The sequence below is a fragment of the Salvia splendens genome, chromosome 7, assembly GCF_004379255.2.
Source record: "Salvia splendens isolate huo1 chromosome 7, SspV2, whole genome shotgun sequence".
Classification (NCBI taxonomy): Eukaryota; Viridiplantae; Streptophyta; class Magnoliopsida; order Lamiales; family Lamiaceae; genus Salvia; species Salvia splendens.
Window position 1 is genome coordinate 32,965,407 of NC_056038.1, and position 16,636 is coordinate 32,982,042.

At 40.3% G+C, this 16,636-nt stretch overlaps 1 protein-coding gene across 5 annotated transcripts in view; it reads left to right on the forward strand.

The window, feature by feature from the left end:
* The first annotated feature begins 772 nt into the window (after nt 1–772).
* LOC121741119 overlaps nt 773–16,636 on the forward strand; it is a 24,338-nt gene continuing 8,474 nt past the window's right edge. For 2 of the 5 annotated variants that reach the window (XM_042133817.1, XM_042133819.1), the window contains exons 1-3: nt 773–889; nt 1,156–1,248; nt 1,549–1,707. In XM_042133817.1, the coding sequence (XP_041989751.1) occupies nt 832–889; nt 1,156–1,248; nt 1,549–1,707 (310 nt within the window). In that variant the 5' untranslated portion in view covers nt 773–831. Of the gene's footprint in view, nt 890–1,155; nt 1,249–1,548; nt 1,738–1,815; nt 1,888–1,993; nt 2,573–16,636 lie in introns of those variants that run through there. The other 3 variants (XM_042133818.1, XM_042133821.1, XM_042133820.1) reach the window with 3 other exon arrangements.

Here is a 16,636-nt window from a genome sequence, read left to right on the forward strand (position 1 = left end):
TGTAGAGTCAGCCAAAAAATTGACAAAATAATTCTATTAAATACACTACAATATGTATTATCATAACAATCCATAAAATATACTATAACATATAATAGCATAACAATTGGTCAAAATATTTCCATTAAAATATATACTATCATAATAATCCATCAAAATATTAGTGTACCCATAATAATTGGTCAAACTATTATATTAATTACACTACAATATATATTATCACAACAATCAATCAAATATTGGAAGACTAATGTTTAGAAGAATGAGTCTAAAATTTGATATACTAACCGATTAGAAGGACTAATGGTTGAAAGAATTAGCCAAATTCAAAATATCCACGCTTAAATCCACCACCGGGTCGACCCGAGCGAAAGGTTTTTATGCGTTTGGGAAGGGTTTTCGCGTTTTGGGGAGGGAAAGTGTTTAGGGTCGCGATGTTGGGGGAGATCTGATAAGGATATGGTTCAACAGAAACACGCCGCTCAAATTGGCGTTTTTAAGCATAACACGCCAACCTCAGTGGCGTTTTTATTAATTAAACACGCCAACTACATTGGCGTTTTACCTTAAAACACGCCAACTTCATTGGCGTTTTTTCCCGCCGCTGTATTTGGCGAAAATACACCTCCAATACGACGCGAAGATAAACGCCAATGAGGTTGGTGTTTTTACTAATAGAAACGCCAATGTGGTTGGCGTTTTTCCCATTTTTGGAATAGATAACAAAATGGGTACATTTACGTAATCTTTAGTGTAAAGTGCCCCCATAAACCCGATTTTCCCTTGATTTATGGTTCTCTCTGTCTCACTTTCGTTTTTCTCACTCTCGCAATGGACGACCCGAACTTCCAGCCAAACTCCCAGCCAAATCAACCTATTTGGATGCCAGGTTTCATTATTGTTCATTTGATTAATGATTTGTTTCTGAATCCAGCGATTCGATGTTCATTGATCGGACTGATTCTGTCATTTCTGTTTTTTTCATGTTTTTATTGTCTAAGTTCATCTCCTCATTTGTTTTCATTCACTAAATCAGATCCGTTCGCTGATTTCGTTGATGATTTCGAACAGAAGGCATTGGTTGTTGTTATTATCTCAATGTTTTACTTGATTGAATTCATCTTCTCATAAGTTGTGCTTGTGTGTTTTACATAGGTATGTTCGATAATCACACGTTTTATCCTTCTGGATTCGAAGGAAACGATGCATTTAGTGCTTCAGTAGGTTTCGTGAATTCCGCATTCTCTGGTATTGTTTCGGGATCACATTGCTATATTTGACCAAAATTTTATGATAATTTATGTCTCCAAATGTCATTCTAGTGTATTTTGTAACTTGTAAATCAGATTCAGTTTTATCAATTCATGTTGTTTTATATTTTTACATAGACAAATACTTTTGGATTTCCAACCCTCACTATTCCATACCTGCCTAGTCCTACTGGTATGTAGTCCTAGTTGCCAATATTTGTCTATGGTTCATATTTTCTGGTTTTATGTTCTATCATTTAAGTTAATTTCATCATTTTTTAAAACTGTCTTTGTACAGTTGTAATGTCAAATTTCTCAATGTCTCATCATTTTGGATTTCCTCCATACTACCCTTCAGCTGCGAGCTTCTCTACCTCATTTGTTCATAATGTACCCCTCAATGCTGGACACTCATACCCCCACCCTATAGTATCAACCTTCTCCAGTATAGGCTTACATAGCCAGCAGTTCAGCTCTCCAGTTTTTGGTTTGTGGTTTTGTATATTATGTCTTCTTGTTTATTTTCGAATTCAGGTGAAGTTATTTATATTATACCATCTCTCAGGGGTCATGTTCAATACTGGCATAGCCAGCAATTCAGCTCTCCAGTTTCTGCCATCTTATGTTAATCCTCCAGGTATGATTTTCTTATGTATTTGTATTTCTTTATCTTAATCTTAGATATGACTTTTCTTGAATTTGATATCATTTCATTTATGCACCTGGACCCCATAAACTTTCAGAAAGGGCAGAAATGCTCACTAATACTCACAAAGAGGAGGCTGTTGTATTTGTTAATGCTCAAGAGAAGGAGAGGGTTCGTTGTTCGGTCTGCTGGCAGTATGGTGGTGTCCGTGGAGAGTATTTCTCTCCCAATGGAAGTGGAAATCTGAGCCTATCTGGATTTCAAGCTCATCTTTCTTCCGACTTCCATGTTAAGTCTCTGTTGGCTAAAGAGAAGGGGAAGCAGACTCTTGAAACTGTTGTGACAAGTCAAAATTCTGATTTGGGAGGTGCATCAGAGCATGGTTCTGTGACTGCTGTCTCCTCCATGGAGAAGGTGTCCACCTCAGTTGAGGAAATAAAAGGAGTGCTAAATGAGAAGCTGTAAATCTTTGCTGCATCATTACTAACTTGTTGCATACTATATTTTGTTAAATCTTTGGATGTGCTGCCTTATAGTCTCTAAAAAAAGTTCATCATTGCTTTATTTTTTGGCCTCAAAGTATGTTTGAGGAGGAAAATGAATGAATGCTATGTCTATGTCTCAAATTGTGAATATTTCATTTAGTGCTGCAGCATTTCGTTCCTTTTGTGTTCTATGATATGTCTCAAATTCCTTTTGTGTTCTATGAATATTTCATCCTGCTCCAGCCCCAGTTTTCTTTGCTGAGTTCTTTTATTGCCTCTGGTCTGATACTTGGGATTATGTTGGCCCTCCGCTGCACGCGTTTTTTAACTTCTTATTTCTTGGTTTAAGAAATGAAAAAGAAGCCCTTAGATACTTGAATTTGACAAAGGCATATGCCAGAGCTCGCTCTCTTTTCACTGCTGCCTCCTCTGTCATGTATTTTTGCAAGAGCTCCACACACTGTTTCTGAACCTCCATTCCACTCCACCTGTCATACATTTCTTTTACGTATAACATCATGTGTTGTGTACGTTATTCTACATTCCTCTTCCCTAGAAATAACACTCTGTCCTGGGTGTCTTAGTTACTTTTTTCCCCACAAGGAAATGCAATGAATCAAAGAGCTAATATTTCATTTAGCGCAGCAACATTTCATTCTTTTTGAGTTTTTAGCGTTTTTAGCCATAATGTACAGACATACATACGGAGTCTTGGTCTTCCGTAACCGTATTGGCATGACGAGCTCTAATCCGGGCCTGAGTCTTGGTCCATGAGTGCAGGTGACTAAATGTAGCCGAGGCTTGATTCTTAATAGAAACACACTGCACCAGCTTTTGTAACCTCACGGTTCCTCTCAATCGACGAGCAGGAGAGGAAAACAAATTACGAACCAAGCACAAGTTACTCGGTAAGAAAAAAAGAATTACGAACCAAGTACTAGAACAATACCAATTAGGAGCAGGGATAACATACAGCATGTGCACGGTATGCAGTCTGAATCTTTCTAGCAGCAACATATTCTCTGGAGACACCAACACTGCCCTGATTGTCGAGACAAGAACCATTGGCTACTGCTATACACCCATTGAGAGAGCAGAGATCCTCTTTGCAGCCATCTATGTGTTCAAGGGACGAATAACTCTGCTCAACAATATGGAAAAAGATAACGATATCAGAAATCGCGTCCTATCTTGTGTAAAAATGCCTTGTATAATTGTATTCAATTAGGCAACCGAAAACAACTGCATGTAAAAACTTTCACCAAGAAGAATGGACCAAATAATCTTAGATATTTTGTACTCGAACTGGTACTGCAACACCCTATAGAAACCATAGATCACATCAATTACACACAGTACATGAAAAAGCTTCAGTGCACTTGCTCACTAGTCCAATTATATGCTTCAGCATAAAACAAGATTTTGGTATCATATGACATAGATTGCTTCATTTCTGAGGAATTATCAATATTTCCTCTAGTCAACTCAAAAACCATCAACCGGAAAGGATGAACGAGAAACTTCAATAAAGAAGAAAGCTTGTGTTCCATCTCATAGATGGAATTACAGTGTGTACTTCTATATGTGAATAAAACTGATAGTATTAACTTGTTCGGTCTCATTGAAGAACCAAAGAGTATTCTCAAGTAAAGGCTAATCATCACAGGGATCATTAAACCTCCCGTAAAAGCAAATCATGGGAATGAAAAGAAGCTGATATTTAGTGGACCAGAGAGGGACATCAAGTTCTCAAAATGAAACTGGGAGTTCAAAGATCCAGAATAAGACTAAGGAAATCAGATTCAATCTAGTCTGAAAGATTTGTTTGTTTCAAAATGAAAGATTTGTTTGTTTCAATCTAGTCTGAATGGAAAGATTTATTTCCATTAATGTTCTCATGCATAAAATTCATCCGGAAATATATTTCTGAATTTTTGGAAGGACTAAACTGCAATTCGCACATGCAGTTTCAGTTGAACGGATGTACCTGTTCGTATGAACAGATGCAATGGTTCGAGCTGAAGAGACGCAATGGTTCGAAATGAACAGATGCACCTGTTCGTATGAACAGACGCATTGATCCGCCCTCTATAAATTGATCACTACATTTCTGGTTCGAAAAAGACTCTCATCGACATAACATCTATTTCGAAATTCTCTGAATTATATCCGATCAAATATTTTGTTAGAACCACCGAAATTGATTTGATCTGAAAGTGATCAGATCACGTCTTTCAGATATCCAGTTTGTTTGCATTGCTCGAATTTCCCCAACATGATTCCCATCCTCTGCGGCTATGTCACTCTTCCCTTGTATGCTTTAGTCACTCAGTTATGCATAGACCATCTCCTAAAGTTTCCGGTTTCTCGCCACATTATTCATTCAGCTGGTTGTTATTGACAGATGGGAACATCCATGGGAAACTCTGTGTTCCCTGAGAAAGTGGTTGGAGGGCTCAAGAGATGGCGCGCCAAGGCCAGGAGAAACTTGGCTGCGAGGAGAGGAGACTTGACAACGCGTTCCTTGGATGCATCGGTGGAATCATCTCCCTCATTTGCTAATCTTGATTCCTCACTGCCTTTAGATCTGGATTATACGAGCGATGATGATGGCATTGAGAGGTCAGACCAGCAGCAGCTCGGATCTTTTCATGGTATCGAGCCGAGCAGAGTCTAGTTTTCGGCATTGTATAGTTCTATCTTTTGGATCATGTCTCTTAATTTTTTTTATCATCTTTTCTTCATTATTAGTATTATTTGTACATGGTTGGTAAAAACCATTGATGAAATTATATATGATGGAGAGGTCATTATAGATGTATTTATTTAGTACTAGTACTATTTGCTAATGTGAACAATGAAAAGAAGATTCAAAGATTTTTAAAAAAAATTCGAAAAACAGTAGCATAAAGCAATAAAAAACAAATGCTTTGGGTTTGAATGCTTTTGTGCTAACTGACGCCTATTTTAAATAAATGAGAAGCATGACTAGGAAATTTGGAATGTGACATAAATTACTACATGTAATTAATCAATATTGTACGTATAAACGATATAAAAATAAAAGATGTGTCTCAATTAACTGTAGATGATCTCATAACATATAATTTCACGTGGTAAGGTTTGCTTGGAATGACAATATGTGTAAACATATTTTATCAACAAAATGAGGTGATGGTTATGAAATTTTCTTATGCTTTATTATCATGAAGTTAAAGAATTGAAGAGTTGGTAAGGCATCTTTCTCATAGAAATTGTGAATTAATTTACACTGATTCTTGAATTCCTAGTAGTCATAGATTTGTTTGGAAATTCATGTCGAAACTTGTAGTAAGAGATTGATTAATAAGAAGATCCATGGAAATTGCTAAGAAAACTCTATGCAGTATGCCAATGATTCTCAATCACTAAGAGCATCTGCAATGCTCCGGAATTCCCGTCGCCCTTCCACTAGGACTTCCCAAAAACACTTTCTGCCACGTCACTAGGACTTCCCATCCCACTGCCACGTCACTAGGACTTCTCATCCCACAATCCGCCCTTCCCATCGCTCTTCCAGCGCGGACTTCCCACAATAAAAAAAATTCACAAATTCACAAATATACAATTTACGGAATTAAAATTCCGACACGAATACGGAGAAAATGCAACGATTTTATTTTAAAAAAAAAAACATACATATTTATATTAAAAAAGTAGATAGTTCACAAAAAAAACCATCCCAAACCAAAATACAATTCAAACAAAGTACATGTTATGTCTTGAATCTCTATAGTTTGCTATACACCCTCTGAGAGAGCAGAGATCCTCTTTGCAGCATCTATGTGTTCAAGGGATGAATATGGAAAAAGATAACAATATCAGAAATCGCGTCCTATCTTATGTAAAAAGCCTTGTATAATTGTATAAAATCAGGCAACCGAAAACAACTGCATGTAAAAACTTTCACCAAGAAGAAGGGACCCAATAATTTCAGATATCTTGAACTTGAATATTCAGATAACATGTCATGATGTTGCCACTCCCCAAAACATGGGAGGAAACTAAAACTAAGAAAACCAAAGATTTGGATTAGAGCTTCAAGCCTTGACTTTCCCTGATTTCCCACCCTTCACTTTCATTTTGCTGATTATATTATTAAACCAAACTCATGAACCCATGCTCAATGCTCAAGGCCTCGAACTGGTACTGCAACACACCCTATAGAAACCATAGATCACATCAATTACACAGGGTACACAAAAAGGCATCAGTGCACTTGCTCACTAGTCCAATTATATGCTTCAGCATAAAACAAGATTTTGATATCATATGACAGATTGCTTCATTTCTCGGGAATCTCAAAAACCATCAACCAGAAAGGATGAACAAGAAACTTCAATAAAGAAGAAAGCTTGTGTTCCATCTCATAGATGGAATTACAGTGTGTACTTCCGTATATGAATAAAACTGATACTATTAATTTGTTCGGTCTCAGTTAAGAACCAAGGAGCGTTATCAAATAAAGGCTAATCATCAAAGGGGCATTAAACCTCCCAGAAAAGCAAATCATGGGAAAGAAAAGAAGCTGATATTTAGTGGATCAGAGAGGGACATCAAGTTCTCAAAATGAAACTGGGATTTCAAAGATCCAGAACAAGACCAAGGAAATCAGATTCAATCTAGTATGAAAGACTTGTTTGTTTCAATCTAACAGTCCACAGAAAGCAAAAGCAAATGCAATATTACTTAAACTGATTCGGATCCTATCAAGAATCACAAAAAATAAACACATTTTTTCTATCAGTAATAGTTGAAAAATGAAATTTAAATTAAAAGAGAGGCACATTTTGCTTGCAGACACATCAAAAAAACATTCTTGGAAGGAACAAAACAATGTGGGCAATTGAAGAAGCAGACATACCAAAGAAGTGGCCTCCTCCTTTTGGGCAAAAGGGTTTCTCTCAGAGCTGACAAAATAACCAAGCAACACACTAGAAGGTAAAAGCAGTGGATGGAGATTGGAGTAGGAGAGACAAGTATGAGTGAAACTGAAGAAATACAAAGGCTTATATGTACACTACAGACTTGAAGTAGAAGGTTGAGAGGGAAAGAGAGAGCACATAAAGTGGGTAGCTTTGCCATGGCCCAGCGCCTGCTGACCTCAAGTGAAGTGCATTAATATTATATAAACTTGAATTCAACTTGATGAGGGTAACTGGGATTGAAGTTGTTGCATATGGCCCATATGAGCTTGTACCTCAGCCTCACTCATATGTGGAGTACGAGTATTTTTCTTTTGATATGCATCGCAACAATCTGAAATACAGGTCATCAATTTCCTGATATCGATTGCACATGATCCTTCAAACTTTAACATTCTGAGACGTTGGTGTGGGCATCCATCTGGTGGTCCATAGCCATCAGTTTGCTTAAATTTATATACTTCTGGGGATTCTCCAAGATTTGATATTTTATACAAATAAAACTGCATACATCCATATATGTAAGAAATCATAAAATATTACTTGACGAAAATTTGAATTTATACTAATAATATACCAACCTCGAACGTAAACATCTGAAGACGAGGACATGCCGATGTTATAGATGTTACCGGCACAAGACAGTGGTGCGCATGGAACGCGAAACTACAACATACAACTCCTTTAGATTAGGCATATAAGGAAGCACCTCCCTTGAAAGAACTCTGCAATTTAAGACAACCAGTGAACCATCATCAACACCATCAACCTTATAAATGACCAAATCTATTAACAAACCAAATAATGCTAAAATGCATTAATAAACAAATATAATATGCAGCATAACATTTCCCTAGCTAATTATTATATGTATATAAGAAAAAGAGTAATCATTTCAAAAACATAATGATATTGGCTAATTAAGTTCTAAAATCATCCAATGATTTCTCATTTGAGAACAAATTCAAATTCATGGATACTTGTTTTTAAAATGGAAGTACAGACTAAATTTTCACAAAACTTAATGATTTTTGGTGCAATGTCTAACCTTAGGTTTTGAGAGTGGGAGAGACAATATGAGTTTTTGGAGATTTGAAGTAAAGCAAGATACTGTTGAAGCAAATTGGGCACATTATATCTTAGATTTCCCATTACAAGACTTGCTATAGCAAGTCTTGGAACATTCTTGAACCGTAGGGCGCCTGGTTTTGCATCGGAAACAACTTCATAAGCATTGGCAACAACTTCATAAAGACGCGGAGCAGAAATTTCGATAACGAATTTCCCAAAGGTGCATCCACGTATCCGAAGAATCTCCAAATCGCCGGAGAGATGAACATGAGACGTGAAAGACGATCTTGTGATGTTGAGTTACCCTCAACAAGGGACAATTTTGGAGGAAATATGAGATGTCTTGACCACTGACTTTCATAGCTGCCAGAGACAGAGCCTTGAGATATTCATAGGCCTCATCTCTCGCACCAAATCTTCTAACACAACCGCACGCTTTCCACTCATATTCATACAGTGGAAGTTTAAATCCAATATCTCAACTTGTCCTCAACTGCGCGAATTCGAGCCATTTGGTGATTGTGCTATGTGCTGATTTGTTTACGTAAATTGAAATTTTGAACTGTTTAATGAAAAGGGCTCGATGTGATTCAAGAACCGAATTAACCATTTTGACATGGTGGCACTTCTCCGCACGCCATGGCATGCGATTGGAAAAACCTTGGTCGGGTCATAAAAGTCGAGATTAGAAGTATGCTTCCACAGATGGTGCCATCGGTGAGAAAGAAGGCTAGTGGCCGTGGCTTGTCTCAAGGGTAGAGAAGACAGTATGATGTATATGATCTCATCAGGTAACTCACTTATTCTGTCAACTGATCCACACTATATTATAAAATAAAACCAAGGTCAAAAACACACAATTTAGAATGGTAGTAATCATCAAGATTTTTGCGCAACAATTAGAATCTAACCTCGCTCTTTCTCCTCTTATTGCAGTCGCTTTCATCCATCAATTTAGAGAATTGATTATGCGTCTGTCTGTATATAGAGAGATATTGAGAAAAGAAAGACCTAATTAACAGAGTATTATGTAAATATCTTCAATTTATAGAAGAAGAAATAGTATGTAGTATAAGGGCATCTCCAACGATGACGCAAATTGTTGCATGCATAATCCACGTACGTGCATGCAACAATTCGCGGAATAGCCGCGTTATGGAATGAAGGAATAAGGGTCGTATGCGGATAATAATAGGCCCACGTGGACGTCCGAGCTGGCATGGGAAGGGAGTAAGTGAGTTCGGGCACCGAGCTGGCATGGGAAGGGGAGTACGTGAGTTCGGCACCGAGCTGGCATGGGAAGGGGAGTACGTGAGTTCGGCACCGAGCTGACATGGGAGGGGGAGTACGTGAGTTCGGCAACCGAGCTGGCATGGGAAGGGGAGTACGTGAGTTCGGCACCGAGCTGGCATGGGAAGGGGAGTACGTGAGTTCGGCACCGAGCTGACATGGGAAGGGGAGTACGTGAGTTCGGCACAGAGGAATATAGGTGGATGCGGTGTGCATTGCGTGAACTATAAGAAGGGGGACCACACTCTCATTTTGTTATGTTAGTTATTGTGATTGTTGATTTGGGCTAGGATCCGTGATCCGTAGCAATTAGGAGTTTCATTCTCATTGTTATCGTTATTGCTTTGTTGTTGCTATTTGTAATTCCTCTTTTGCAATTTACATTCGATTACTCAGATCTATCTATCTTAGCTCGGTTACTCTGCTACGTGAGGTGGTGTTGCTTGCTTTTGCTGTGTGACTTGCAGGGATCGTTGCGATCTCGCTGGCTTCGAGCTCGAATCGCAACAAGTGGTATCCAGAGCTACCGATTCTCGGTGAAATGACGCCGGTGAACACGAGGGGATCGACGGAGGCGGAGAGGAAGGTGATGGAGTCGGAGAGGCGGGTGATGGAAATGATTGCGGAATTGGGTCAGAAACAGGAGAGAGCGGAGGCGAGAATGGAGGAGATGATGAAAGCGATTGTGGCGATAAACGTACGGAATCAAACGGCGGAAGTGAGAAAGGAACGGGAGGTCGTAGGCGATGGTGGATGTACGAACGAAGGCGGAAATGATCTCGGCCGATCTACTCGGTACGAATTTCCTAAGTTTGATGGAACTGGACTAGAAGGTTGGGTGATGAGATCGGAGTTCTTCTTCGAAATCGCGAAGGTGACAGAGGATAGGGAAAAGGTGAAAACAGCAGCGCTGCACCTAGAAGGGAAGGCATTGCAATGGCACCGGGGGTTTGTGAGTTTGCAAGGGGAAGGAGCCTACGCAGATTGGGGTGGATATGTGAAAGCTATGTCAGCGCGGTTTGGAACACACGCTTATGAAGATCCATTAGCTGATCTGAGAAATTTGAGGCAAACCAATTCGTTGCAGGAGTACATGGATGAATTTGATGAGTTATACCCGAGATCGAAGGTGTCGGGAGAGCAGGCGCTCAGTTTCTTCCTTTCCGGGCTTGTGGATGAGTTACAGATGCCCGTGAGGATGTTTAAGCCGCAGAGCTTAGACGATGCTTATGCCTTAGCCAAGCTGCAGGATCTCACTGTCAAGGCGATGCAGGGCAAGCCTAAAGTGAGCCAAGGGGGAGGTTCGCAGGGGAGCAGTTATAGTGCGAATAACAAATCATTGACGGTGACTACCACCAACTACAAGCCAAGTGGAAGTGCAGGCGGCTATGGGAGCAGTAAGGAGAATATAGAGGGAATCCAACGGACCACCACCTAGACTTCTAAGTAAGGAAATGGAGGAGAGAAAGGCAAGAACCTCTGCTTTTGGTGCCCGGAGAAATTCACACCGAATCACCCGCTGCTCTAAAAGGAAATCCTACGTGATGCAATTGCTTGAGGAATTGAAGCAAGAAGAGTCTGAGGAGCAGGAAGAGGAGGAAGATTGGTGAAGTAGCCCAGGACTTACAGCTATCTTTGCATGCTATGTGGGGAATTAATGGGGAAAGAATTATGAGGATGAGGGGAGTTTGTCAGAAAAAATACCTTAGAGTTTGGTGGATACAGGAAGCACACACACTTTTGAGCAGCCACATACTGATAAGATCAAATGCAAGTGGACACAAGTAGCAACCGCAAGCAAGTTGAGGTAGCCAACGGGCAGCTTACGTGCAGTGCACAAAAAAAAATGCAAGGAGTTCCAATGGGAATGCAGGGTTCTAAATTCACTACTGAGGTTCATGTTATTAACTTGGAAACCTATGATTTGATATGGGAGTGACTTGGCTATCTACATTGGGGAACATTGGCTGAATTTTAACACACTCAGTATGGTGTTCAAGTTAGATGGTCAGTTGTATCAGCTGCAGGGAGAGAAGTGGAAATTCTAAGGAGAAGCAAGCTCAATTGCATCCAACTAATAACTCAAGAGGAGGTCTCTGGTCAACCAGTAAAATGAGCCAGTGGTGGACAAGCGGGTGGAGGGAGTTACTTGGCAATGTAATGGAATAAGCAAGAGAAGAAATGTGGCCTGAGTTGGAGCAGCTACTTGAGGAGTTTGCTGAGATTTTGAAGAACCTAAGAGGCCTACCACCACAAAGGGAGCTAGATCATAAGATCATTCTGAAGGAGGGACTGAGCCTATCAATGTGAGGCCCTATAAGTATGCAGCTCATCAGAAAGATGCTATTGAAATAAATGATTAAGGAATGCTAGAAGCCGGGGTTTATAAGGAACAGCAAGAGCTCTTATGCTAGCCCTATAGTATTGGTGAAGAAAAAGGATAATACCTGGAGAATGTGTGTAGATTACAGGGCTTTGAATGCAGCCACTGTGAAGGATAAATACCCTATTCCGGTGATTGAGGAGCTGTTAGATGAGCTAGGAGCGGCTGGTTGGTTCACAAAAATTGATCTCAGATCAGGCTATTGGCAGGTTAGGATGAATCTGGAGGATGTGCACAAAACTGCTTTCAAATCCCATGAGGGCCACTATGAGTTTCTTGTCATGCCCTTCGGCTTGACAAACGCACCAGCTACTTTTCAGAACTTGATGAACACCATATTCAGGAAGTACTTGCGGAAGTTCGTGTTGGTATTCTTCGATGACATATTGGTATATAGCAGAAGCCAAGCTGAACATGTTGGGCATCTTAGGGTGGTGTTGGAATTAATGAGAGAGCATTCTCTTCTAGCTAAGAGGTCCAAGTGTGTTTTTTGGGGGAAAGGAGGTGGAATACTTAGGCCATATAATATCAGAAAACGGGGTGGCTACAGATGAAGCTAAGATTGAGGCTGTCAAAAACTGGCCTCAGCCTAAAACGGTTAAACAGGTTCGGAGCTTCTTGGGTCTAACGGGGTATTACCGGCGATTTGTGCAGGGCTATGGTGTTATAGCAAAGCCTCTGGTGGAAGTTATCACAGGGTCGACCTTTGAATGGACAGAAGCAGCCCAGGCAGCCTTTGAAAAGTTGAAATTCTTGATGAGTTCAACCCCTGTTTTGGCCTTACCGGATTTCTCCAAGGACTTTGTGGTGGAAACTGATGCATCTGGGGTGGGAATAGGAGCAGTATTGATGCAAGAGGGGCATCCAATTGCCTTCATCAGCAAGGTATTATCTCCTAGGTATCAATCTCTATCAGTGTACGAGAAGGAATTATTGGCTATTCTCTTGGCGGTGAAAAAAATGGTATCACTATTTGCAATGCAGAAAGTTTGTGATTGTGACTGATCATCAAAGTTGGAAGTACCTTTTGGAGCAGAAACTCACAACCTACACACAAGCTTGGATGGCTAAGTGTGATGCACTTCGACTATGAAATTAAGTACAGAAGAGTGGTAGAGAACTCAGCAGCTGATGCCCTCTCAAGAGTTTCCTGAAATATGGTTCATGCTCTCACCTCTTACATCATTCCCCTGGAACTCAAGCTAAAATCAATCTACATGGGAGAAGGATCCGCAGCTACAACAGATTATCTCAGAAAAACAGGCAAAACCTTGATCTCATCCGAAATTTAGTTGGCAGAAAGGGGAGTTGAGGAGATATGGGAAGTTAGTGGTGGGAAATGACATCCAATTGAAGGCACAGATATTGGCAGTATTTCATGAGTCTGCTCTAGGGGGGGCAGTCTGGGGCTCTGCTACTTATAATAGACTATCGGCCTGACTATATTGGCCCAAGATGATGAAGGAAGTAAGGGAGTTTGTGAGGCTTTGTGTCGTTTGTCAAAGATTCAAGGCAGGAAATTCTCCCCCCGCTGGGCTACTACAGCCATTGCCTACTCCAACTTCACTCTTTACTGACTTAACTATGGATTTTGTGGGAGGCTTGCCAACTTCTCAGGGGAAGGATGCCCATACTGGTGGTAGTGGACCGGCTTGAGCAAGTATGCTCATTTCATGGCATATGACTCACTCCTTTAACCCTCTAAACAAGTGGCTGAAACCTTTATGAATTCAGTCTTTAAGCTTCATGGGATGCCACTAAAGATAGTCAGTGACCGGGTGCAACGTTCATGAGTGCTTTTTGGGCCGACTTCTTGCCTTGTTGGGAGTTGATCTCTTGTACTCCACGGCCTATCATCCGGAGACAGATGGCCCAGTCCGAAGTAGTTAACCGATGCTTGCAATGCTATTTAAGGTGTTCGGTTGGGGAGAAGCCACATTCTTGGCATCAATGGTTGGGTCTCTCGCCGAGTATTGGTATAATACTTCGTACCATTCGAGTATCAAAATGACTCCCTTCGAAGCTCTGTATGGGTATGCTCCACCTCTACATGTGCCGTATTTGCCCGGGGATTCACGGGTGGAGGCAGTAGATATTGGCCTTACGGGACAGAGAGGAAATGATTTCAGTGCTCAAAATGAATATACAGAAGGCTCTGCGGACCGGATGCAAAGGCAAGCCACAAGCATAGGGTGGATCGCGAGTATGAAATTGGTGATTGGTGTGGCTGAAGCTGCAGGATATCGACAAAAGTCCATCCGAGGCAAGCACCACAAATTTGAACCAAAGGTTTTTTGGGCCATAACAGATTCTGGACAAGATCGGCAAGGTGGCCTATAGGCTGAGTCTTCCCTCATCAGCCACCATCCATAATGTGTTCCACGTTTCTCTACTTAGGCCGGCTTCTCAGCCTACTGGGTCCAGTGCCCAACCTACCTGCTATATCTCACATTAGGGATGCTCTGCCGCAAGCTATACTTGAGCGAAAAATGGGTGAAGAGGCACAATCAAGCTGTTACTCAATGGCTCATACATTGGGATGGGTATTCACCCGCGGATGCTTCGTGGGAATATGCGGATGAAATCAAAGCACGTTTTCCCTGGTTCCTTGAGGACAAGGAACCTTAAGAGGGGGGTATTGTTGCATGCATAATCCACGTACGTGCATGCAACAATTCGCGGAATAGCCGCGTTATGGAATGAAGGAATAAGGGTCGTATGCGGATAATAATAGGCCCACGTGGACGTCCGAGCTGGCATGGGAAGGGGAGTACGTGAGTTCGGCACCGAGCTGGCATGGGAAGGGGAGTACGTGAGTTCGGCACCGAGCTGGCATGGGAAGGGGAGTACGTGAGTTCGGCACCGAGCTGACATGGGAAGGGGGTACGTGAGTTCGGCACCGAGCTGGCATGGGAAGGGGAGTACGTGAGTTCGGCACCGAGCTGGCATGGGAAGGGGAGTACGTGAGTTCGGCACCGAGCTGACATGGGAAGGGGAGTACGTGAGTTCGGCACAGAGGAATATAGGTGGATGCGTGTGCATTGCGTGAACTATAAGAAGGGGGACCACACTCTCATTTTGTTATGTTAGTTATGTGATTGTTGATTTGGGCTCGGATCCGTGATCCGTAGCAATTAGGAGTTTCTTCTCATTGTTATCGTTATTGCTTTGTTGTTGCTATTTGTAATTCCTCTTTTGCAATTACATTCGATTACTCAGATCTATCTATCTTAGCTCGGTTACTCTGCTACGTGAGGTGGTGTTGCTTGCTTTTGCTGTGTGGACTTGCGGGATCGTTGCGATCTCGCTGGCTTCGAGCTCGAATCGCAACACAAAACCCATCTTTGGGTTTGAAGTTCCTGGAAATTGCATCCTTTGTATTTTCAAATGGAAACAACGACCTACCTGATTATGGAGAGTTTGGAGATGGTTGAAGAACTTGTGAAAGAATTTCGAGATGCAGAGAAGGAGAACGAAAAATTGAGAAGGGGGAAAGAAGCGGCACTGGCAAAAGAGAGTAAATTAGGTTTAAAAAAAAATGGCATGGGCTAATTAAAAAAAAATGGCATGGGCTAATTAAAAAAAATGGCATGGGCTAATTAAAAAAAATGGATTTGTTTTTGGATTTGAGATAGGCTAATTGATGAGAAAAAAATTTCATGGATTAGGTATATCTAATCAAAGGGTCAATCTTAATGTCCTAGTATCAATTATTTTGACATGTGGATCTGTATAAAAATCACCTTTCAACTAATGGCCAGCAATTAGGAAATATGGTAAATGCAATAATATCACGAGTTATTTGGAAAGAATCTCATACTTCTATTATATTATAAAAAGATCTGGGCATAATATACACTATTTATTACCTAAAAATATGAGATTTCACGTTAATACTGAAAAAATTACTAAATTTGATAAAAAATAAAACTACTAAAAATGGAAATCATTTGAAAACAATATACAGTAAATGATAAAAAAGAAATATAAAACTACTACTGAAATTCTCTTGAAACAAAATACGGTAGATAAAATTAGAAAATGACAATTAAAAAACATAAAACTACTATAATCAAAGACATCACCACATAAAGTTTAATCCTATAAAAAAAAAGTACTCAATGAATTTTACATAATAGATGGAGCTTCTCATTGCAATATAAAATGTATTGTGTAATATAGTCGAAAATTATTATAAATAGGATGCAAGAAAATTTTCATAATATCACATTGTGTGTACATCTTAGCTGGAACGGGATTTTTTTATCATAATCCACATGAAAAAAATGTTGTGAAACTTGGTAATATCTAGCATGTGAGATTCAACTTAGGTAGAACTAGTCCATGGATTTTTCTCCTAATTAATATCATGCTCTGCGAATGATGATTCACGATTTATGTTTAGACGTTTAATCAATAATTAGTTCAAAAAGTTTGATTGGGTACTATTGTTTGATACTTCGCGTTATGTATGTTATGGCACCATTTTCCTTTTCAGTTTATTCGACACAAAAGTGCTGCACATATTCTTATTTTTAAAAAGCTCT